The sequence below is a fragment of the Ostrea edulis genome, chromosome 1, assembly GCF_947568905.1.
Source record: "Ostrea edulis chromosome 1, xbOstEdul1.1, whole genome shotgun sequence".
NCBI classification, from domain to species: domain Eukaryota; kingdom Metazoa; phylum Mollusca; class Bivalvia; order Ostreida; family Ostreidae; genus Ostrea; species Ostrea edulis.
The window spans coordinates 11,618,722-11,644,667 of NC_079164.1; the positions used below are offsets into that span (position 1 = coordinate 11,618,722).

Below are 25,946 nucleotides of genomic sequence, written 5' to 3' on the forward strand. Positions count from 1 at the left end.
GAAGTTTCTATCAATGATACCATGTTATACAACTTTGTCGCTTAATTATCGAAAACTTTAACATAAATTGTAACTTTTAGAATACATGTAAAAGTGAGAGAACCGGCCTTGATATTTAATGTGAATTGAGTGTAATCTCTCTGACTTTTTTATTGCTGCCATGATGTATGTTTTTATGACTTTCATTTTGATCTGCTTATCAAAAACTTTAAATCTGTTATGATTTGTCTTTAAATCTGCGTATGATTTGTCTTTAAATCTGCGTATGATTTGTTTTTAAATCAAGGTGGACTACTGACAAACAAGTTGATGTTACAGGGGTTTCAACAGTCTCGTTTAAAGTCAGCATTTTGCAAATTCTATGGTCATTATAATGATCTACTTTGCCAATACAAAATATCATTGAGTCAATTAAATGCTGTCTGACGTGTTTCATACCGATTGTTAAGCCGTTCTTGCCCCACTGATTTTGACTGCGGATAACTCCGTTTACCTGATCAAGATATAGGGCTCACTGTAGGTGTGACCGGTCAACAGGGGATGCTTACTCCTCATAGTCACCTGATCCCACCTCTGGTATATCCAGGGGTCTGTGTTGGCCCAACTCTCTATTTTGTATTCCTTATACATGGAGGAATTATGAGATTGATCACTGTTTGTTATCGTCATCTTTCATTATGTATCACTAAGAGGTCTTTGATGTCTAATGGATGTATTCATTCTGACAAGGCCTTTGATATTTAGTGTGTAAATCATTCTAACAAGGCCTTTGATATTTAGTGGGTGTAGTCATTCTGACAAGGCCTTCGATATTTATTGTTGAGTAATTAATATTCACTTAATATGGCCAGAAAGTGCCCTCACTGATTTTAAAATCCCACATTAATTTGCATTGCAAAATATACTACTTCTGGATGAAACAATACACAAAAGAATAGAATAAAATGGCAGCTATAAAATTTCTAGTAAATGCTTCTGAAGTAGTAATTTGAAATTGAATTTAAATTATTTTACATGTAGTGCACTCATTTATAACATCCTAACTATGGATTTAATATAAGAAGACACAGGAAGGTTTCGTTATAGTAATATCATATTCATATAGCACCCTTTTCATACACCATGTACACTCAAAGGTGCTTTACATTGCATATATACCTTACTATAGAATGTTATACACATAATACATAGAAAATAAATAAAACATTAAAAAGCAATCATTATGATATAAAAGGCGTTATATCACATGTAAACAGTCCGTAGCTGTACCTATCCTGATTGTATGTATAACACATGAAAACACAAGATACCATAAATATGCTAGATAAGAATAGGCGTTATCACATGTAAACAGTCCGTAGCTGTACCTATCCTGATTGTACATATAAAATGTGAAAACACAAGATACCATAAATATGCTAGATAAGAATAAACATCAGTTTCAGGGCGTATTAAAATGATGATAATAATGAAACACACACACAGCATATAATATCTCGGGTATAATACATTAAAACATAGAATTTTTTTTTTTTTTATACCCCCCGCAAACGAAGTTTGGGGGGGGGGGGTATACTGGAATCACTTTGTCCGTCTGTCCGTAGACGCAATTTGTCCGAAGTTTCTAATACCGCTGGACATATTTCATTCAAACTTTATGCACATCTTCTATATATTATGTAGTTGTGCATCTCCTATTTTCATTGAAATATTTTAACAGTTATAGAAGTTACGCACATTTTCTTTTCATTTTGGGGGTTGCGCACTTTGTCCAGAGTTTAATTCTAATACCGTTAAACAGATTTGATTCAAACTTTATTCTCATCTTATATATATAATGTAGTTGTGCATCTTTTATTTTCATTGAAATATTTTAACAGTTATGGAAGTTACGGACATTTTCGGGTTTGGCATCCACATACTGTATCTGCAATCTTGTGACTTCTCGGTAAAACATAAAGTGGCTCATGTGTGTTGAATACTTATTTGTCAGATAGTATTTATAATCTCAACTATCCCTGGCAATGGGATTCATAGTAAACTGCCTTTATTGCAGCTACTTAGAGTTGTTATACCAGTGGAAAAGATTACAATAATACCAATACTTGAGCTAATGTCATTTATTTACTGACAAAATCAATGACAAAGTAAAGTTGGCATAACATAATGATCTTTAACAAAGTGAATATAAACTAAAGACTAGAAGAGTTGACCAGGGATTTGCAATCATACAGCCTAAAATGTGCCAAATAGTATTCATTGTTTATATTAAGCATATTTTTAATATTTCATGTACTGCTGTACTGTAGAATATACACTTCTGCATTCACATTGATTGCCCTGTAGATAATGTGAAAATATCCAATGTGCTTGCATTAAATATTTCCCATCATCTTATATGCCCCGCGGGGGGTATTAGTCCCATTAGGACAGTTCTAGTTTTAATAAAACATCACAAAATGGTACTTGAAAACTAAGACACACAGTCAAAACAGATAATGCGATGAAACAGCAATGCTTTATGTTTTTAAAGATAAAAATTTGACTCTATGTATTTAAAAGATCAGCAAAGGTAAGATGAACAACGTGTAATTATGCATGCTTGGTAAGATTCTAAGTGTCCGACATCATTATATAAATTAATTTTCACAAGCCACACTGCTGTACAATAATTATTTGACCAATCAATATAACCACAGGATACTGATCATTGTGCAGGTCTGTCCCCATCAGATCTGAATTCAGCAGCCTTTGTAACCCATCTAGCAGGGAATGACTTCACAATGGACAGTGTCAAATAGGCTTTTGTGTCGTTGACTTTCACACCCTTTACTAATTGCTCAGAAGCGATGTATGCTCGATAGGTCTTGAACTGGGCTCTCATGTGTTACTTGAACTGTGCGGTAATTGCCAGATCTGACGGTTGTAGTCGATTTGTGCAGTTCCTGGTACAAAAACAATGTGAATGTTATTTTTCTCAAACTTTTAAAGTCACTGCCCCCAATGGTGTGCAGCATAAACATTGAAAATACACGACTACCAGCTGACGACTACATGTTGTTTGAGAGGGAGGTCCTCGAGATCTTTAATCTTCTTTATGTAAGAAATTATCACCGTATCAACATACTTTGGTAAATACCAGAACAAAAATTTCTAGCCTGTTTGGTTCAGATTTTTTAAAACCAATAATCATTCCTGAAAACTAATTCATATTTAACAAGATGAGTGATAGCTTTTGGAATCTGTAGCAAAATACTTTAGTCTTGGTCATATCTTTTACATCATAAGAGTTAAAGCTTTCATATTTAGTATTTCTATTCCTTTCCATTAATACCAAAATCTTGGACCTGGTGAACTTAACATTGACCTTTGACCTACATACTTTTTGATAATTGGAATATAAGCCATATCTTTCAAATAGTAAAAGGTGCTGCTTTTATATCTAGCATGTGTATTTCTTGTGAGAAGACCTTTTCAGTGATACCAGATTTATTGACCTTGACATTGACCTTTGATCTAGGTTTTGGAAGTTTTGAACAACAAAAACTACAATGTCTTGTACAGTTTCACTTTGTTGTAATCTGAGAACATCGGTGTTTCACAAACGCATCGTTTCTACCTTTTTCTGTATCAACTTAACACCCTACTTTTTTGTACTATAAGTCCACTTTTTCTATACCCACTTAAAAGCATATTTTTTGTACTTTTCACTGGAAAGCTCATGCAGGTGAGCTTTTCTGATCGCCTGTTCTTTGTTTGTCTGTCCGTCTGTAAACTATTTACATTTGCGACTTCTTTTCCAGAACCACTGGGCCAATTTCAACCAAACTTTGCAAAAAGCATCCTTGGGTGAAGGGCTTTCAAGTTTGTTCAAATGAAGGACCATTCTTCCTTCAAAGGAGAGATAATCACAAAAAAGCAAAAATAGGGTGGGGTCATTTAAAAATCTTTTTCTCAAGAACCACTGTGCCAGAAAAGCTGAAATTTACACGAACGCTTCTTGACATAGTGCAGATTTAAGTTTCTTAAAACCATGACCCCTGGGTGTAGGTTGGGGCCACAATAGGGGATCAAATTTTATGTGTGAATATATAGGTAAAATATTTGAAAATCTTCCTCTGAAAAACCACTGGGTCAGGAAAGTACAAATTTACACAAAAGATTCCTGACATAGTGCAGCTTCAAGTTTGTTAAAGTCATGGCCCCAGGGGGTAGGATGGGGCTACAATAGGGGATCAAAGTTTTACATACAAATGTATAGGGAAATTCTTTAAAAATGTTCTTCTGAAGAATCACAGGGTCAGAAATGTTTACATTTACATGAAAGCTTCCTGACATAGTGCAGATTCAAGTTTGTTAAAATGATGCCCCCAGGGGGAAAGTAGGGGCCATAATAGGGGATCAAAGTTTTACACACGAATGTATAGAGATAATTTTAAACGATCTCCTCAAGAACCGTAGGGTTAGAAAGTTTACATTTGCATGAAAGATACCTGCCATAGTGCAGATTCATGTTTTTTAACATTACGGCTCCAGGGGGTAGAGTGAGGACACAATTGGGATAAAAGTTTTATATACAAATATAATGAGAAAATTTTTCAATATGGGCCAAGGTACTCTGGTGAGCGATGTGGCCCATGGGCCTCTTGTTTAATCTTCAAGGTACATGTTTGTATTATTTTTGTGTCAACTGTACTAAACATCAGGAAATTTTGCAGTTTTATTCACGGCTTTTGAATAAATAAAACTCTTATTCAAAGCAGCAACAATTCATTTCTTGGTGACATGAAAAATTTCTTGGTTCTTTTTAATTTTGATCAATAGGACTTGTTCTGTCCTCTTTCGTTCCAGCTGATCACACAAAATGTCCTTGCAGTGATGTTTTCTATGGTATGATACATTGTCACATTCCCATTTTATTTTTTATTTTTTTTTTCTGAATGGATGACTCACGGGCTGCTGAGTGGAGAAAATAATGTTGTATGTAAGGCACTCGGTCTTTAATGACTGTAAATGATTACAAGTGTATGTAATTATGAAAAGTGGTTCCCGTCATTCTTAATAATGTCATTTAGTTAAATGTGTGTCATTATTTCTACAAATCCGACTCTAATAAAAGTTTTACATTCATTAATCTGAACACTTATAATAGAGGATTACGATTTTGTCATTCTTTTTTTTTTTTTTATCATTCATTATGTCGCTTTATGTGAATGTAGATACAAAGAAAGATGGATGGATATAGATAGATGTTTTTTGTGCCATTTCAATTTTTTTTTTTTAAATTGTATGCAGAGAAGAAATGAAAATTATTTTGAAATTAAACAGACTTTCTAACAGCACAAAAACTGTTTGAAACATTTCGGTGAATTATTTTTATGAAGCGCGTTAGATTGGGAACAGTAACATATATCAATAAGTCGTCTGCTGAAAGTCGAAGAGATTCGATACTGCTGTATCTTCAGCACTGTTTGTCATTAAGCACGTTCCTGCAGGAAATGGAGAAAGTTGGGCTCGTCATTGTTATTGATTTAGAGTTATCATAACTGTACCAGGGGTATTTACGTGAATTAATATCATGTAATGTCTGCAAAAGTCCGATAGAGTTTCAAATCAAGCTGCCGTGAAAGATATATGTGAAACAAGTGACTCATGCGGACTGAACCAGTATCTTAGTACGCAGTAAAGTACAGCTGTAATTTGATGTTGTTTTCTCGAGAAGATTTCTGTACATAGTGTAGTAATGTAGATCTTTGTTCCTGATAAGTTGATCCACTTCTGAAATTTACTGGCCCTGTTCTAATACACACCAAACAGTTGTTTACTATTTTATGGCTTTTAACTCTAATCTGTAATAAAGCTGGCACAGTGTTGAAATCTTAAGGTCAATGAATACACAAAAATCAAGCTCTGTGAATACACAGAAATCTGTGGATTAAAGGTCGACATCATAGGGATTTCTTCACCATGTAAATCAATCATTATACGTAAAATCTGTCGATTTTATGAAAGTCTATTGTAGGTTTTTTAACCTGTTTTGTTTTTCTTGTTGGGGGGGAGGGGGAGGGGGGGGGGGTGGTAGGATGGAGTAGGGTCAATTCCTCATGTCAATACTCTGAATATCTACAAATGTATATATGCGTATGAAATTCCAGATTCAGTTAAAATGCACGAATAAGGATGGATTTACGGGAAAACTCATGACAGATTTGTTTTTAGTAATACAATGTAATAAAACAAATGCAAATTATCTTACAAATTTCCTTACCATTATTTTGAGTAATACATTGTGAAATCTATTAACCCAAGTGTCTATCAGGATTTTTGTCAGAGCCAGTATAACCCAAGTAGGTGTCCTATGGGTCATTCAGTGAAAAGATTGACAGAATTTTGGTAAGAATCTGAGCTTAGACCTGGCTGATACTATCCCAAAACTGAAGAGGATGTGAAATACTTCTAAAAGAAACAGTTGTACCGAAGTGGAAAATTTTTTGACAAACAAGTCAAAAGTCGGTGATAATGATTTTCCTAATTTTCCTCCTACATGTACTTACGTGTTTGCTTCTTGAGAAAGCAGAATTTTTACTAGCTATTTATATGCTCTAAAAATTACAATGACTTCAAAACTTCATCATTTTGCATTATGTGCTTCCTGTGTCGTAAACTTTTGAAATTTTTTCCGATCTCTTAAAGGGACTGGTTCACATTTTTATAGAACTAAATACTTTTCATTTTTGATGTTAAAAATTCATTTAATGTTCACAACCAAAATTTGGACCGTCTGAATGCAAGGATAAGAGCAGTATTTTAGCTTTGATTCTATGTTATGTAAACAAAGACTCTAGTCTTTTTTGGACTATCTGAATGCAAGGATAAGAGCAATATTTTAGCTTTGATTCTGTGTTATGTAAACAAAGACTCGAGTGTTTTTATGTAAACACACAAACCAGTGAAACGTTAATTTGTAATTTAAAGCATCTTCATTTTGCACAATCACAAATTTTAACTTTTAAATGACACATTTTACCTAAAGTATACTTGAGATGTGATATAATATAATAAACTTGGATTGGATCAATATCCATTTATTTTGAAAACTTCATAAACAATAACACACCTCAATCTTAATTTGTTTTCAAAACAAATAATTAACTCTCTGAAATGAGCTTTTGTCATGATGAATAATCTTCATTGTTTTGTAAAACCTTCTAACCGTATTAGACTGTAGATTTTGATCATTTAGAGTGAAAAACAAAATTTGGGGGGAAATCATGAATCAGCTAGTCCCTTTAAAATCACAGCCAATTTTCACCAAAATTGCTGTTTAACATCTTTTGTAACAGTTTTTATATGCCCGTCTTAAGACGGGACGTATTATGGTATGGCGTTCATGTCCGTCCGTCTGTCCGTCCGTCTATTAGCTTTTTCATGTCCGACCCGTAACTTAAATACTACAAGGCCTAGAATCATCAAACTTTGTCTGTAGATACATCTTGGGTAGAAGGTGTGTCGCACATTAAAACCAGGTCACTGTGACTTTTTATTAAGAAGATATGGCCATATATGGCAAAAACTTGTCCGGCTCATAACTTGAAAACTATTAGACCTAGAATCACCAAAATTGGTCAACTAATGCATCTTAGGTAGAAGGTGTGTCGCATCCTACTTTAAGGTCACTGTGACATTTAATTAAGGTGATATAAATCTATATTTATTTATATTGATATCACCATGCATATTTTACTTTTATACTTGAAGATTTGACAAAGGCAGATACTTCTATATGTATTTTTTGTATTTTTTGATATGTTGATTAAATCAACCTTTTTGAGTACTCCCATTTATTGTAAGTTGTTTGCTTGGATAAAGGGCTATCTTGCACTTTAATCATTTCATTGAAAACATTTGGGAAAATGTTTTTATATCCTTTTAAAAATCATTAAGCGTACATTATCAATATTTGAAGCAATTTCACATGAGGCCATAAAGTGGGTAAGATTCTTAAAGGAAGGTTGACATTTGGCTCCATGCATACCTATCTCTTCATGGTGATACATGTATGTTCATGTTAACAATATGTGACGGGCGTATCATGTGCCGTGACAGTGCACTTTATTATTATGTTGGTTTTCAGATTTTTAAAAAAGAAATTTAGGGTTGGTCAGTCAGAATAAAATAAGAACCAGAAAACTTGATATAAAAATCTATTTTTAAGAGTTAAACATTGCTGCACATTTAGCTATTGTGCTTGGTGATATCATTCAGGATATGTTTGTAATAGTTGTATATTTATGTATCAAGTCCTCAGGTGGAAATAGAGTCCAACATATATTTCTCTTTAAAAATAGTATTTTTATATTATATTTAAGAGTATATGATTGATTTTTTTTGGATGGACAGGAATAAAAACCTTGAATTTGAATGTATTGGGGAGGAGGAAAGGGGTGTTGCAAATGTTTGTTAAAAAATCTGTAAACCAATAAATTAAAAACTGTGACCTTTTGGGGTAGGAGAAAATAATTGTGAACCTGTTATCCCAGCCACCCCCCCCCCCCCCCCCCCATTTTTTTTTTTGGCCTCTGGGGGGTAATATCTGAAAATAGTACAATCTCTTACAATTTGCTCTTTTAAATGCATGTTGCATACAGTGTTGCTTAATTTCAATGAGCGTGAAGATCTCTCCCAAATTCTGAAATTCAGGAACCCTGGGATAGAGGTTGTGACTGTTTGAAATTCATCTTTCCTCCAAAACAACTAAAGAAAAAGTACATAGTCATATTGTGCAATCAGTAATAAGGCTTCTACCAAAATTGTGAAATTTATGGCCCCTGGGTGGCAGGTTCAAGCTCCAGGGTGGGTCTGTACAGATCAGAAATTCTTCCCCTATTCAGGCACATCTGAGAGCATCATTCACATACACCCATTCACATTACTCCAGCATGCTAGAGGTTCCAGCGAGATACTTTTGACTTGGCGCCGCGGTATATAACCAAGCTAGGCTCTAACTGGTGTACCACCATTCACATGTACAAATAGGTGTAAATTTTACACATTCACTCATTATGTAGCTAAGCATGTAAGTTACATCATTTCTTGTTCAAATATTTACTAGCCTCTTTAAGATAAGATTGAAATTTACTGACACAGCAGGAGGTCTCTGCTGTTCCTAATGTAGGACAAGATGCAATTTAAAAAAAACGATGCAAAGTTTTATTAACAATTTCAATAATTTGCACATGTGTGTATATTTTGCTTTGCATTCACATAGCTGAAAACATACCAGCTTCTGTAAACTTAATTTGCATCAAATCTGACTTAGGAAGTAAAATTTTAGACTAGCATGGAGTTAAAATATTCCTGTGCAAATCTTGCATACCCCTGCATGTTTACATGCACCATAATACACCTGGGTGCAAAATTTGCACAAGGCGTGTAAAACGAAATGTGAACAATGCTTATAGAAACAAACTTGACTTTTATTTTGAGCACAGTAAGCCTCTAACAAAATTGTGATATTGTCTAATTGATGTCCTCGTGTCAGAGGCCAAGGCTCCAGGGTGGGGCTATATGGATCATACAGTGAAAATGCATTAAATGTTTGAAAATCTTCTCTTAAAAGCAAAGTGTTGCATGTGATACACTATTCTTGAGTATGTCCTTTTGTTCCATTAAGTCTTTGTACATTCACAATATTTTTTCAAAAGTTAATCATCGATTACATTAAATTTAGCAGTGGTGTACTGTGAGAAATGTACAGCGTTCACTCTGTTGAGATACTTATATATACATGTCATTTTGCAGGCTATCCAGATTTTGGGAGGTATGGGGTATGTAACGGACATGCCAGCAGAACGACATTATCGTGATGCCCGGATAACAGAGATCTACGAGGGGACCAGCGAGATTCAGAAATTTGTGATAGCGGGAAGTCTTCTGAAGGAGTACCACGTTAGTTAATCGAACAATGAAGTAGGGCCTGTTGATCAGCCTCACCTTGATGGTGCAAGGGCCAACAAAATTGTGATAAAATGCTCTGCAATCGACATACAGTGTATGTAAATAAGATATTACATTTAATAAATTAATTTTTGATATTAGAGGTAATGTAATTATTCCCCCCCCCCCCCATTATTTCTACGAGTTCAGTGTGTACAGCTCGTTGAAGGATGTATTTGTGTTTATATGAGTGATAATGTTTTGCGGGTGGAATAATATGTTGAGCTGCGCGATACAACATTTCATAATGTGATAACACTGACGAAACCTCATAAACTACCAATGCAATGAAAGCTTCAACATTTATTAGCATCATAAATAAAATACATTTTGTGCATAAAACAGAGTCACTGAAGAACAAAATATAATAACCAAATTTATTGCAAAAAATAGCCATGTGTTGTCTTTGTTTCAGTGCTGTGTGACCTGTGCACATGTAGAAAACATTTGTTTTACCTGTATAAAAACATATCCATATACCTGTACTCGGGTGTTTTATCAACATCAGTTCACCTTGACCTGACTTAGGCTATCAGAAATCAGTGGTTGTTTATTTTCATCTAGGAAGTGCTCAGGTTGTGTTTTATACATTTTCTAACACATCATCTTCACTAACCTCTTACTCACACACATCAGACACAAAGAAAAAATAGTCAAGTGAAAATTAAAAACTTTGAATGACACAATCATTTTAATAGAACATCGGAAGTTAATCATTGCACATCAAATAATTATCAGCACCACGTCATTTTTATAAAACTAATAACTGTTGCATCACTTGTTGACAGGAAACAAAAGAAATGTATGACTAGGCGAATACAGAGAATAAAAAAATACAGGTGACAGGAAGAATCCTTATCAAACGACAAAATTTATTGATGATGAATAAAACGGCTAAAAATGATTTTTTTTTCAAAAAAGGCAAGACAGAGTAATTAGTCTATGTTATATTATATATTACTAATTGTAATATACATGTATCACTGGTTTCTGTAGGTATAAATGTGCTCACTAAATTATATTTTCTACCATGTAAAATGCGCTACATATTTATAACTATGTATATCATGTCAGGAAGTCATATATAAAAGCTGTATGATAAAAAGTCATAAAATACAGGCTGCGCACTACAAGCATGTAATTACAGAAGCACTATTTTGTGAGTGATGAGTATTTTAGGGACTGATATTAACATTTTACATTCACTACTCAATGAGTGAATAAATACACAGTACAAAAATAAATACAGGGTTATGAGTATTAAATGGGGTATTGCAAACAGTGCCACCTAGGGGTGCTCTAAAATAAAGGGCAAGTGATTTCGCGTATACATGTAGCATACCAATGTTTAAAATGGATTTCGTAGATCTGGGATCCATATGATGTGGTGGGGACTTGACTTAATTGAAGATAAAAATGTGAAATGTTTAATTTCTTCATAAATTGAATAATGGGCAGATCAGGTACAAATTATTCTATGGGCAGTGAATTCTTTAGTTTTAATTCCAGTGCAATGTATGATTTTATCATGCAAAAATTTAATTTTTCTTAAATTTTGTAGGGATTTCTTATCTGTATATTTCTACAGACTTTTTGTGTTAGTGTAGTATTGTGACTTTGAAATGTTTATTTTACTTTGGGCTTTACATGAAACATTGACATTACTCTAGAAAGCATTGAATGAGTATTTTAGCATCTTGAAGCTCAAATGAATCCACTTCTATCAGAAATGGATTTATGAAAACATAATTCTACAAATCTCAAAGGTATATCGCATTTGAAATATCAAAAACCTATATAAAAAAAATCTCATAACTAAAATCTGTTTGCATGGTAAGAATGTGCACAGTTATGGACCAATCAAAACGCTCTACATGATTTGTGCTTGACTACAGTGGGTGAAGCATAGCAAAACATGAAAAGAAACTGTCAAAAAAAATGTACATATCACAGGATTATTGTTAAATGTATTGTCAAATAAATTAAAAGAGGTCAAATCTCTTCTCATTACAGAGAGATTAGGGGGAGGTGAATTTTTACATGTAAAACTTAACAATATGATATGGCAAAAAACATATAATTAAGGCATTAAGAGACAGAATCACAACCATGATATTTCGATCACATTTAGATGTAGTATCTACTCGGAGACCGCGCGTAGTCATTAAATGTTCAACTATTTAGTTAATCAGACAGCAGATTTATCGTGCAGGTCTATCACATACATCCAACATTTTTGGGATTGTCCTCTCAGAAATAATAGGTTGGTAAAAAATTATGAGTGAAGAAATGTTAACTAAATTTGAATTTGGCAATATGCCAGACACAGCATGTTACATGTAACTTTGTTTTTTGCAATAAATGAAATATTTTTTTGAGGTACAAATAACACTGAGATGACATATGGAACACTTTGGGATATCATGAGCATCATTCAATGTGTAAAAAAAAAAAAATGCACCAAAATATAAATAGGAACTGATTCACGTAAATGTTTTGCTGTTGGTAGCATTATGGCAGGGCTTATGTCTATCTTCCCGATCTTATCGATGTTCCTAGCTAGAGGATCTTCACATCACTCAAACCTGCATAACACACCATTGAAACAGTAGCAAATGCTTAATATAAAAAAAACCCTCCAAAACAGAAAGCTCATCATTTAACATATATCACTCTATTTAGGCCTTTTGATTTCCTAATTTGGTCCAATGTCTTATAGTCTACTCCACATTACATTCATCCAACGCTTTTGATTATATATCTTACGAAAATGAGAATATTTCAAAGGACTAAACACCCAGCAGTGATGTCCGACCCTGATTTAAAGCATTCTTTGATTTCTCTCAACAGCAGTAATTTCCATGTTGAAATACTATGTATTTAAAACAAAATTTAAAATTAATTGTTTTCCAAACTGAGTTCTGTTTTCAAAAAATGACATCACAAAGTCATTGATGTTTAACATATTCCTCCAAAACTAAAATTTTCAGGAAATTTATCTAAGATAAAAATTATAGGCTTAATTTGATTGAAGTTGATGCATGCAACCCATACTTCCTCAAGTCTAACAGCTTAGAATTTGGGTCATTTGGAAGAAAATATAAAAGATGCACGTTTTTATGGCCAACAGAATAAATTAGTAATTCCTTGTAACGTCATACATGTAGTTGGTTTTGTCACCCCCATCTACTTGGTGGCAAATCTCTACAAACATTATGTAGTTTGTAATTACAATCACAATCAGGGCCAGATTAAGCTGTTAGCGTTCCATGTCCTTATTTAAGTTGGTCAGTCCACATTAACTAATGGTAATTCTGGTGTGTCTATAACAGCACTGATCATATACTGCTTAAACCTATACAAATCAAACATACTAAGACAAGTATTGAACCAAATGCAGAACCCCCTCGTCTGGAAGCACTGTTTTTTTTAACAATCTTCTCGGGGGAATTCTTGCTGTCATATTTGCGTACACTGAATCTATCTCCGCAGCCTAAAAAGTCCTCGATTGATTTCGGCCAGTTAAGGGCCACTCTCATCTTCATGTCGTAGAACTTGTACATCTCTTTGCCTTTGAGAAAATATGTGTTATCTGTAACAGAGGACAAATTCTAGATTATAACCAAAGAATTGGTTCACATTTCCAATTTACATATCTTTGAAATTACTGTGTATGGTCATTGAGTCAAGATATGTGTGGTGATTACGATAAACCAATCTCTTAAAATATATGAGACTGACCTTGGAACTTGAAGGCAGTGTCTACAGGAATTGGCACATTTTTCCAGATGCTCATGTCTCTTGGGTAATCTGGCTCGATGTATTCGTCCGATTCCTTGAATTTCCAATACATGTCATTACTGATTAGGTATATCCTTTTGTTAAAGCCCCACACAAACACAGCATCAATTTTCTCAATGTCTTGTGGAATTCCAAAGTCTGTGATTGGCTTGCCAGACCCGGGGTGACCATTGGAGAGACTGTTACCATCATATATCCAGTATCTGTTTCCTGAAATTATCAAACCAGGCATGTTGCATTTTTAGAGGGGTTTTCATACAGTAATATTCATAATTTATTAATTATTAGATGAATTATATTATTTTCACAAAATTTCCTGATTAGAATTGAAACAAGTTTGACGATACCATATTTTGAATGCATTTTCCAAACTAATAAAAATAAGTTAGCAAATTAGCATGTATTCCAAACTTCGTCTCAATATACAATAGAAGGGTTTCCTAGCATATAGCCAAAACGGGGGGATGGGGGTGTTATAATATCCCAATTCTATTCCCAGAGAGCTATCATTTTGCAGCTTTTATTCTCGCTGTTCTGAAGTTTATACAGTTTGTAACAATGCATATGAAATCTCAGAGCGTTACCAGAAAAGAAGTAGATCCGGCGGTTTGTAGGGTGTTCGAAGGCAGCGTCAATGCTTTCCACGTTGTCTGGTAATCCGTACCAGAAATCGTGAATGGTGGACGGCTCACTGGACAAGATGGTCTTGGGTTCACGGCTTCTCCAAAAGTACTATAATAACACAATACATCTAGTCAGAAACAGTGATTCTCCAAAAGTACTATAATAACATAACACATCTAGTCAGAAACAGTGATTCTAATACAATGAACATAAAACAGGAGGAAAAGGGTGGATTGCAAAGTTCTGAAGTGAAATCTGCAGACATTAAGGTATGCATACCTTTCCTATAAAAATGAAGACCTCGGAACGAATGACTGCGATTGCGTCGAAGTTCCCTTTGCATGGATCTATGGGAGCTTTGCGGGGAGGAGCCAAGGTACTATATCCTCCCGTGTTTGGGCGCCTAGTGGTGCGAGCAGGGGGGCGAAAAGTTACATAGGGACCCTTCCCACCTAAAAGAAGAACAACGGTCAAATACCTCTCATGCTATATGAACCTTTGCATGCAAAGCCAGAATTACAGGATCAAATGTAACGTGCAAACTATATACACAGATACGCGAGATTTAGTGATGTGAATCGCTGGTGCTTGTACATTATGTATGAATATACCGTATATGACTTGAATGCCCAAAGTATCATCGTATGGTAGTTGGAAGTCCGGTATATATCCCTGATACCATGGATACATCAGGGCTTTAGGCTCGTTACTATGACTCAGTCCCAGCGCGTGACCAAACTCGTGAGCAGCAACCATGAACAAGTCTACGCCTAAAAATAGCAATAAGAACGTTGGTCAAAACATCCGATTTGAAGTACTTTTTTTTCTTTTAAACGTGGACGTCCTTTTCCAGTTTTAAGTTTGTTCTAGGAAATATACTTAAACTATTTTCATTCACAAACCTTCTCCATTAGAATTAATTGTCCACTTTTCGTCTTCGTCAAAATGAGTATCACCTCCCTTGTCCTTCCCCGGGAAGAAGGCGTGCGCCAGAATGAGACCTACAAAAAGAAAACATGAGCCGATGTGAGATTTGAGGGGGATTTTATTATTTAGTGGGATTGTTTTATTTTTTGTTAATAACCTTGCTGCAGTCTCAAAATTTTGACTTTCACTAAGTAGTTTACCAAAAATTTCATACGTAAAATACATATTTATTCACTATACTGATAGCTCTTGTGATGAAGACCTGCACTGCTCAGCCCTTCTCTTTCATTCTAAAGAGCTAGCGTTACAAAATCACAAGGTGATGCAGCGAAACTAAGGTAAATAAACTTATTCTCAAGACTTTAAAAAAATGAATGAATGCATGTTGCTCTTGCAACAACACTGCAATCTGTTTTGGGTTTTATAGAGAAGCAGCGAAACTCAATCAGAAACAAGTATCATTGCTAGTAATGCGAACAGCTGAAGTAGAATTGCCAATGACAGACTACAAGTGCGAGATTTGTTTCCAAACACAGCATACGATCAGTGTACGCACACAATAGTAACCAATTTGTTGATTGCGTGTTAGTCTCGTTATCGGCTTCCCGCCAAAGAAAACATAGTGATCTCAAACATATCAAAGTACTAAGCATGTACAAGCTCATATGCACCGAGTCTCGAAGGAACATCTGGTGCAGCGAGCAACGTGTTGCTCCCTTTCTCTCTTCACGTTCAGTTCGTCGTGAATTATTGACCAAGGAGTCTTAAGTACTGTAATCTTCATGTCTTCAATCTGTTTAATGCTACTTTTACGTTTTCTCTCTGATTGGTATTTGTCATACAACCCCATGCTTACAATTGATTGTGTGACACGTTTTTCTCTGTGTGGAAACAAACTGTTTAAAAACAAGTCAGCCGATCAAACCCTCCTTTTGAAGACAAAATAACCACGAATAATTCGCAAATAAAAGAAAATTGGTCAGGGAAAAAATGCATTTCATTTCTTCCAAATAATCTTTCTCTTAAGTAGTAGAGAATGCATTTCTGTATTTAATGGTGCTTGTTATTTGATTTTGAAATGCAGCTGCAACTCCCATCTTCCTTGGAGTTACATTGAGTTATATACAATTTGACATTTAGTTCTTCAATCATTCTTAATTGTCCTGTACAAAATGGAATAACGTCTGCTAAATTACATCAACAGAAATATGTATTTATGCCGCAGAGACTTTTTGTCCATTACCTTTTCCGTCAAACGGATAGCCATCTTTATGATATTTGCTGGCAAATTTGATCATGATGTCTGCTTTAGTATTCATAACTTCTGTAAACGTTAGGTCGGTGACGTCACTCCAAACTTTGAAAGCGTCAGCAATTACTCGACGAACTTCTTGCCACGGTAGATCCGGGGTGTAGTTTTCAATTCTTCAATAAGAAAAAGGAGATTTGAAGTTCACCCTTTACCAAAGAGAGCATCTTCGCTAGCCAAGGGTTCCGATCTGCAACCGTCACCTGCAGAATCATTGGCCAGCGAGGAATCGAAGAAATGAATTTCATTTTTTGAAAATACACGAGAGCACGAACTGCTAATGCGATTCACGAAAAGTATGTCGGCGTGACACGTCGTGGTCCATACCCTCATGTACATATATTTTTCAAAAATGGAATTTATTTCTTATATCTAAATTCTTTTATCATTTCTGTCGGAATTCCCATTCGTTATAATAGACGTACTGTATTCATCAAGATTATACACGAATTATTTGCAACTGCTTCGTATTCATTCGTACACATGGCTACCATTACAATTCGTAACGATATCAAAGGCAAATACATTGAAAATGCAAATATTTCGTATTAAATCATTTCTAAAAACGATAAATTAACTGGGTTATTTGTCAACGAATGCTAAAGATAGATTCATCTACATCAACATATCATATTATGGTCAACCATAGAATAGAAAATTTTACCGAATTTAAGGTAAATAATGACATGTATATGTGTATGTACTGAAGCTGTAAATGACTCCAATTTGGAAATCATATAGCTGATTACACGAAACGCAGATGTTGACATTATCATCAGTATCAGGTTTGGTAGAGAAAGTGATTTATAACAAAGAATATCAAACTTAATGGAGCAGGTAACATTTCCCTCAGCACCTGGGTAAATGAATCCCATTATCGATGCCAGAGGTCGCTCTCCACCGGAAATGAAGCTTGAAATCGCATTCTGCGGTTAATTCCATGCGACACGAAACGCGCTTCTTCGTGGTATCAAGTTGCTAATTGTGACTGGGTGTGCTACTTAGTGCAATCTTAAAATTGCGCGTTGCTGATCTTGCGATTCGTACGTAACGAACAAAATGTCAGGCATGGAACTTATTCTTGGCGGACAAAAAACCACCCACAACAATGTGATGACAAATTTCAAACATGGATCACACTAAACACAAATGAATTCCATTTTCTAAACGGAATTGACAGTAATTGGTGAATTTATATTCTCTGATTCGATACAGATTCTCCATTACTGGATAAAATGCAATATCCACAAGACAGGTTCCCGGATGATGGTGGATATGTAAGCATCACATCATCTGACCAGAAAGATAAAATACCCACTTCAGAATGCGCACTAGTTGAAAACAGAAATCTAACAATCACAGAAAGACAATCTAGACAAAAGTCTGGACAATTTAAAACCGGCTTGGTAATTGTATTTGGCAGAGACCAATTTGTTCTATACTGTCCCTGATAGTCTACTGGTCTCTGGCCTCGGACTTCTGGCGCCTCGTGCAATTAAAATTGATGACATGTGCAAAAAATAGAAACTACATCATACACAGTTTATCTACAAAATGAAACAACTTCCCCATCCCCAGGAAGTTCCGTTTATGAAGAAAGCATCAATATTAAATTTCTTCGTCTAGTTATCTCTTCGTTAGTACAGTACTGAGTTTGGTCTTTGATTCGATTAATTAGGTTTTTGTATTGCTGTGTCAAGACCCCGTAATTGTAACCTCTTTAGAGTGTTTTTTTCTTTAATTACAACAAGAATGAATCATTTCCTACAAGCAATATAGTAAAATTTAGTATGTTAAGTGTTGCCATCACCCCGAGAACCATTTAGGACAAAGGAACGCTTAGTTGCAGATTATGCCCCTATAATTATCTTATGTTGACTGCGACACTCAAGGACACTTGTTAGCAACACAAAGAACGGCAACTCCGGATGCACTTATGACTCAGTTTCCTTAGCGTTTGAAACATTGGCCAGTCTCCCTTTTTTTGAAAATTTACAATTTTTATTCATTAAACTCTCATATCAAGCCACAATCGTGATGGTGCATAAATTGCACTGTTACAAACTGTTTTGTAGGAATACTGAATCAAGATTTCCGCCAGAAGACTTTAGCCACAAGGCTGGAACATGCCGCCATGCAATAATGATAAAATATCCAAACCTTTAGGAAACGATTGGTCATTGTACATGTATGTAAACACAATTAGGGAACCAGACGTGTTCGAATGGATTTTTATCTGCTATACCCTAGATAACAATCTTTGACATTTGGAAAGAAAACAGAATCTACTTTAAGATATAAAAATAGGGTTTTTTTCGCGGTGATATCTAGCATGGGTTGGTTTGGCAAGCAAATGGTTGGGATGAAGGGATTAAGATTTACAGAGAATTTCATACAAATGTCTCTCTCTACAACTACATGTAATGTGAACATGCACATGTCACGCTCAGCCTCCATCAAACATTGCAAAATCAAGTTATGTAAACCATCCTATAACTATATTACTAGGGGGTGACGTGCTGAAGGAAACTGCCTCTTGTGAAGTAAATTGTTTACATAAACTAAGCTGTAATAATTTGCGCACAGTGCATTCTTTAGTTTGAATGCTGGTTCGTGCACGAGCTGCGTCCTCAAGTTTCCCATTTGTTTTTAAAATTCACCGTATTAATTGGTGTTCATTGTATGGTTTGTAGGAAGTCGTTGTTCTACTTGACAGATATGAAAATGAACCTGATTGAAATCATCATATCTCGCGTTTTTATTTAGAGCAGGTACAATGCATAACCCTGATCGGTTGTCAAGACAACGGGCTCACTGCAATGGTGTTATGTTTTTTAACCACATGCCCTTGCGCTACAGAACATGTGTTTGTCCTTAGGGATTCAGGGGCACGCACGAGGTGCATAGAAACCTGTCGACATTCAATGTAGATCACAAGCACATGTCCTATGTGTTTTACTAAGTGTTTTGTGCACACACCAACACACAAACTGTAATTTAGAAATGTACTACATGTAACATACATACGTTCAAAATGATGGTTTCTGTATTTGCTTTAGGATAACACACACTAAATGAGTATGTGACTCACAGCTTCAGCCCCTGCATTGCAGCCATTGATAGAACTGATGAAGCGTGTATCTTTTACATCTTGGCGGGGACAAAAGAATCATGATGAAAGGAGTAATGCAAAACAGAAATCACGCAAAAAATGGATGGCAATGACTCGTTTTTCTAATTAATCAACTAACCAATAACTGTTAGAGAGAGAGTACAGAACATCACTGAGGGGATTGCGTTGAAGAAGGTTGAGCCATATGCCCTCATTCATGCAGGTTGTGATGTCACATATCCACATAACAACCAGGCCGAACAAGGTCACGTGGTTCAATGCTCTCGTGGTCACCAATGGACGAAAAAGAAATTTGCGACAAATCCTTTCCCAAAAAGAAAAAGCTCCAAGAAAAAACCTATCAGCCAAACTTACGTTTACATCCGCAATTTTGAAATTTATAAACCAGCCTATACATATCTGTAATCCACTGAAGACTCTAATGTGCAGGATAACTGTTAGAAAGATAAAACATGTGAGGCTACTGTAACAGCGCTACTGTACAAAACAGCCAAGCGAGATGAACCCTGGCAGAGAAATGGCGCTTTTCTCACACTTATTACAGATGTCATATGATTTCCTGAGTAATGGTAGGTCTGGTTTCAACTTGAAGAAGTCCTTAAATTTAGAACACATGTCCGGTATTAAAAACGGGGCATATTAAGGGGAATTTCGGATGTGAGTACGCTTGACACATGCTGAGAATGCGCATGAAATCTTTTAGCTTTGAATATAAATCTGTGTGTAAAATGGGTGTGTCTAGGAAATTGTTGTCTTGAATAAGTTCCCTGTCGTCTCTTTTTGTTGAATTTTTTAACATAATTCCTAACTTAGAATCTTCATTCTCAAGCACAGACCGATCAGAGATATGCACAAAGTGAAAAATCTTTAAAAAGTAGAGCGTGTTTCTGACGAATATCCACATACCTGTAAGTAAGGTCCGTGTGGTCCCACTTAGAGGGGGCAAGTACGTATCGCTTTTTCCGACCCCCCTCTTCTTCCCCCACCGGATCTTTCACACCACATCGTGGCTTTTGCATGAGTTCCCGTGTTCGAATGTCAAGAACACCCGTTTGCGTAATTCCACCCATTCTTTGTAATTTTTTTATGGCTTCCGAAAGGTCTACGGACATGAGACTTTGAGCCCCCTGCTCTGCTTGAGCCGATGATATGTAACCAAACCTCCCGAGGAATTTCTATAAAAAAAAAATTAAAGAAATGAAAACAAAAACTGATTGAAAATTCGTGATAATGGTCATTTTGTCTAACAACACCAGTAAATACCATCGTGTAACGTAGTGTTGTTTAGTAGGATTAAATCTAAAAGTTCAAGATGGACTGATAGAATATCTGTCTCATTTATCAAACTAATTTAATTCACCGAACAGAATATTTAAATATCATCATGTATATTATTTGAAGCGCATAGAGATAAAATATCAAATAACGATCAGAAGTCTGGTCACTGCGCGGATGAATACATTTGATTTGTGACACTATACTTGTGGTCCTGTGATACAATGAAAGCGCCATAGTCAGACTTCTATAAATAAAACCTTTATTCTAATTGATGAATTACTTCTTTTGTTCAGTAATATCCGATTTTAAAATGAAATTAATGAAATAAATTTTGCATTTGCAGTCAATAGTCTCCATGTTACTTTCAGGGGGAAAAAAATTAAAACATAGAACATCAATACCATAGAATGAAAAAGTGAAGATAACAAACAGTTATCAATCTCATAATTTCTAGTCGCAATCCAGTATTAAAACGATACACAACAGTACATATGTACATTGTACGTCATAGTCAGTACTAGATATCCATGGAGACTGCACACAACAATCTTTTACCAGTCTCAAGTTTGAAGTGCAAGACAGTTTTAAGTTTGTAACACCATTTAGTGATATTTGCAACTCGGGTTATTTGCTATTTGATATGTTTTTGATATTCTGTTTTTGATATTGCCTGATCAAGATATAGGACTCACACGGATCGACAGGGGATTCTTACTCCTCCTAGGCACCTGACTGGTGTCTCCAGTGGTCCGAGTTTGTCCTACTTTTAATTTTGTACTCACAGTTCATTGTCTTCAGACAGTCACAGTGAGTGTACTCACAGCTCATCATTATCTGACAGTCACTGTGTATGCACTCACAGCTCATCGTCTTGAGACAGTCTTTGTGAGTGTACTTACAGCTCATTGTCTTCAGACCGTCACTGAGAGTACACAAAACTCATCATAATCAGTCACTGAGTGTACACACAACTCGTCATAATCAGACAGTCACTGAGCGTACACACAACTCGTCATAATTAGACAGTCACTGAGCGTACACACAGCTCGTCATAATCAGACAGTCACTGAGCGTACACACAACTCGTCATAATCAGACAGTCACTGAGCGTACACACAACTCGTCATAATTAGACAGTCACTGAGCGTACACACAGCTCGTCATAATCAGACAGTCACTGAGCGTACACACAGCTCGTCATAATCAGACAGTCACTGAGCGTACACACAACTCGTCATAATCAGACAGTCACTGAGCGTACACACAGCTCGTCATAATCAGACTGTCTCTGTATATGTGACTGTGCAGCTGAGCGTCTTCAGTCACTATCTATAACATAATCTGTGTTCACATAACCATGTGTCTAAGTTGATATAAAGTATCTTCTATAAGTACTCAAGGACGGAAACGTCCTTAGCAGTATTTCTCCTCTTTTCTTGTTTTAAAATAAAGGGAAATCCCCTATATTATAGACACTGGAAGGATACCATACAATCGCGACAGGGTGGGTTTTCATTCAGACATGGTATAATTCTATATGCTTAATCTCCCGCGGCATGGTTTATTAGTGTGAATTAATTTAGATTACTTGCATAAACAGCACACCAAAACCACGAGAACGGCTTTTATAGCTCCCCTTTGTGTTGGAGTAAGTTTAACCCTTTGGGATACATTTTAAGTGTAGAATGTTTATCGTATTTCTTCCCCTGTAAATCCCTCTGTCACTTGACCTTGTAAGATGTTGTTATAAACGGTTTTGTGTAAATATATATAGGTATATAACACCTACGTACAAAACTACTGAATGAAGGTAGATTTACAATCCGTTTATACACTGTACGTGAACTTCGGTGTTTATATACTATAGCGGGAATTTCTCGTCTGCTGTAAGAAATAAACAGACGACATATGTTCATAACTTACCAATGCGTCCGCTTCTAGATTATCAGAAACTGGCAATCCTATCACTGAATCTGTCACTAAAACTACTATATATATCACATTAGCTAAAGTTTTCATTGTTAGTCGTGTGGTACTACGCCCATTCCTGTGGTGACCGCTATTTCTCCTGACAGAGGTATCCGCCGCACCCTCCTCGCCCGTGTAATGGCCACAGTAACTCGCATCGTGAATCTGTTTGTACATCTCCCGTTCAGTCTCCATGTGTGTAACTACCAGCGTATTGACTGTTTCATAAATTAACCGTAAATTAACTATGCTTTGGTATTGTAGGCATCTATTGTTTTAGTGCGTCTTGTTGCCTTCAACTGTCAGAAGAAGCAACTCCAATAATAACCAGCGCGCCGTCTTGCCTTTGAGTCCAGCCGTCAATCTAATTTATCATTCGCTGAGCATCTGGTCCAATTACAATTTGATTTCGTTTAATATAGGAGAAGAATCGACATTTAACCTATATTTCAGGTCAAGTGCGGATTCACACACAAAAACCTTACGCACAAATTCACCGCAAACTGTGGCAAAGGCAGGCGCACCTTGTTTGAACCCTCCAATTACCTAATCTCTGCCTCATGAATAAATTACAGAGGTCCTCACGATGTATCTCAGATAAGTCTTCGTATTATTATATATTCACACCTTCTTATATAGGCCTAATAATTTCATCTGTACTTGAACACGTAGTGATGCTTCATCCTTCATCCGGAGGAGCTCATCTGTATAAACAAAAAGAAACGGCATATACGTATATCCTTTACGCTCTGGTAAATCGGACAAAAACTGTTCCGGGTTTTGTAAACATCTTTTCATTAAAGGGAGCAATATTTCTGATACACGCACTACTCCGAGATGAAACTTACACGCAAATATACCCTTGTTAATCAATATCCAGCGTTTCTTGAAAGATTTACATCAGAGTGAAGCGATCCTTCTACCAGAGGTTACGTTTCTACACAAATGCCTCGTCTGTCAATGTTTTCAAAGAGCATTGAAGACCACGATGAGTCACAGGATGCTGAGAAGAAGAATGGTAAACTTCGGGTGATCTTGTCAGCACGTGGTTTTGATTAGCAGTGAACGGAGATTCGTATATCTTTTTTCGACCATTCCCCTTTGTTTTCACTCGCTACTCCTCCGAAGCACATTTGATCGAACAATATCAAATTTATTGATTCTGCAATGGCACATGAACAAAAAAGGCTCATGTATCTACTGAACCATGATCCGAGTTATTAAAATCCAGCTCGTTAATTGATCCAGACAGATATCAAAGGCAATGTCGCCTGCACTGTGACTTGCTTGTTTGTTATGTAAATTACATTTATCAATCATTTACATCGATATTGCAGCTTCCATCTTGTACGATCGAAGATCAGTATAGTGCACAGAAGAAATTCAGAACCATCATAAAAAATATATAACTGTTTTATATAATGTAGGGAGATTTCGCGATAAACGTGTTTTTACAGTAGACATCTGTCTACATTATGTTAATTCAGTGTCGCTCAATTAAAACAAATCAATATTTAAATGTGTTGCTTTTTTGGCTGTGTGATGCATAATAAGATATACATTAAATCTCCCCCACAGATCGATATTTGATAATGAAGATAAAAATCTGTGTCACATTGAAGTACTGTAATGTACGTAAGTAGGAGCCTCGGTTAACGCCCCTAAGCTCCTTGTATAATAACAAATAAATAAATGATATGAAATGAAATAAGATGAAAATAAAATGTAATGAAAATAAAAAAAAAACACAATATGTATACATGATAACGTACAATACTTGTGTCGCCGCTGAAATTCTAGCTGGCTGGAGTAAACACAAATTATCGAGTTATAACAATAGAAACGAAATACGAGAAACACAGGCATTTCAGAGAGTTAACAAATGATTCAAAAATGCACATTGTGATGGGAATTCAATATAAGCAATCCCATGGAATCTAGGGAGGGTAGAGAATGGTTAAAGAAGACGTCAAGCACGCCGCGACCACAAACCGCGGACTTTTAATTAGGTTAGCATGCTATCAGTTATATAATATAGAAAGTTCTGAAATTCACACGAGAGATTAGATTTAAATACCCCGGGTATAAACATTTAAATACCCCGGGTATAAACATATCACATTTATAAATGGGGTTCTCACAACATCTGTCACAAAAAATATCTATATTTCATATTAAAGTACATATATATCAATAATCTATTTTCAAACTCGATATGATTTTTGTTCCGTACACGAGAGCATTGACATTTATTTTCTCTAAGATCGTACCAGCCACCGTCATCCACTTCCTGCTGTCAAAGCTTACCGCTATACAAAGCGATTGTAATTCTTTAGTGTTTCCGCCCTTGAGTTTGTTACTTCAGGTTTAAATCTTACTAGTATATTTAATAATTAAGATTCTAAGGGCAAAGTGCATTATACTGAGAGTGTCATTCTACAGCTGGTGCTCGACCCCTGTGTTGTAAGGGGGTAACCGTTACATTCGTCACAGGGATCTTTGGCCTCGCTGTGGTCTTTCTATATTCTGTGATATTGACCACTTCACCAGTCTAGGTAAATATCAGCCGGGCACATGTGCTCCTTTAACTCATCACCAATCCCAAAGGAAGCGTGGACCGAGTCAACAGGAAACTGGAATGAAACGACCAAAGGAAAACCGCTTACCACTAATATAAAGGTTTGCTTTGATGGGGATAAATCGATGAGGGGCTAATAACGAACACTTGGGGTGTTTTGTTTGTCGGTTATCCGCGACAAGTGCGTAATTCGTTAATGAAACCCTGACAGATATTTAACAATTCTTAGTCCCATTTACCAATTGCCTGAAGACCCCGTCACTCGGAATAAAATTGTACTTCTTACAAGTGCTTAATTAATGAAATTTAATCCTGATTTACAATTATATGTT

The 25,946-nt window shown here is 35.8% G+C and overlaps 2 protein-coding genes across 5 annotated transcripts in view; one reads left to right on the plus strand and one right to left on the minus strand.

Moving 5' to 3' along the window:
- LOC125664097 (short-chain specific acyl-CoA dehydrogenase, mitochondrial-like) overlaps nucleotides 1-10,099 on the plus strand; it is a 31,296-nt gene extending 21,197 nt beyond the window's left edge. For 2 of the 3 annotated variants that reach the window (XM_056152664.1, XM_048896640.2), the window contains one exon: nucleotides 9,802-10,099. In XM_056152664.1, coding sequence (XP_056008639.1) covers nucleotides 9,802-9,835 — 34 coding nt within the window. In that variant the 3' untranslated portion in view covers nucleotides 9,836-10,099. The remainder of the gene's footprint in view (nucleotides 1-9,801) is intronic. The other variant, XM_056152665.1, reaches the window with a different exon arrangement.
- A 185-nt stretch (nucleotides 10,100-10,284) lies between these two features.
- LOC125664096 (matrix metalloproteinase-17-like) lies at nucleotides 10,285-24,777 on the minus strand. Of its 2 annotated transcripts, XM_048896637.2 has the most exons (10): nucleotides 23,885-24,777; nucleotides 22,992-23,740; nucleotides 20,697-20,965; nucleotides 16,592-16,773; nucleotides 15,324-15,422; nucleotides 15,033-15,191; nucleotides 14,701-14,873; nucleotides 14,382-14,529; nucleotides 13,738-14,007; nucleotides 10,285-13,588 (listed from the first exon to the last, which is right to left on the minus strand). In XM_048896637.2, the coding sequence occupies exons 2-10, from the start codon at nucleotides 23,229-23,231 to the stop codon at nucleotides 13,335-13,337; spliced, it is 1,794 nt and encodes a 597-aa protein (XP_048752594.2). In that variant the 5' UTR covers nucleotides 23,232-23,740; nucleotides 23,885-24,777; the 3' UTR covers nucleotides 10,285-13,334. The 2 variants fall into 2 exon arrangements, with proteins under 2 accessions (XP_048752594.2, XP_048752596.2); XM_048896639.2 differs by lacking the exons at nucleotides 22,992-23,740; nucleotides 23,885-24,777 and adding an exon at nucleotides 21,761-21,797.
- Nucleotides 24,778-25,946: the final 1,169 nt, after the last annotated feature.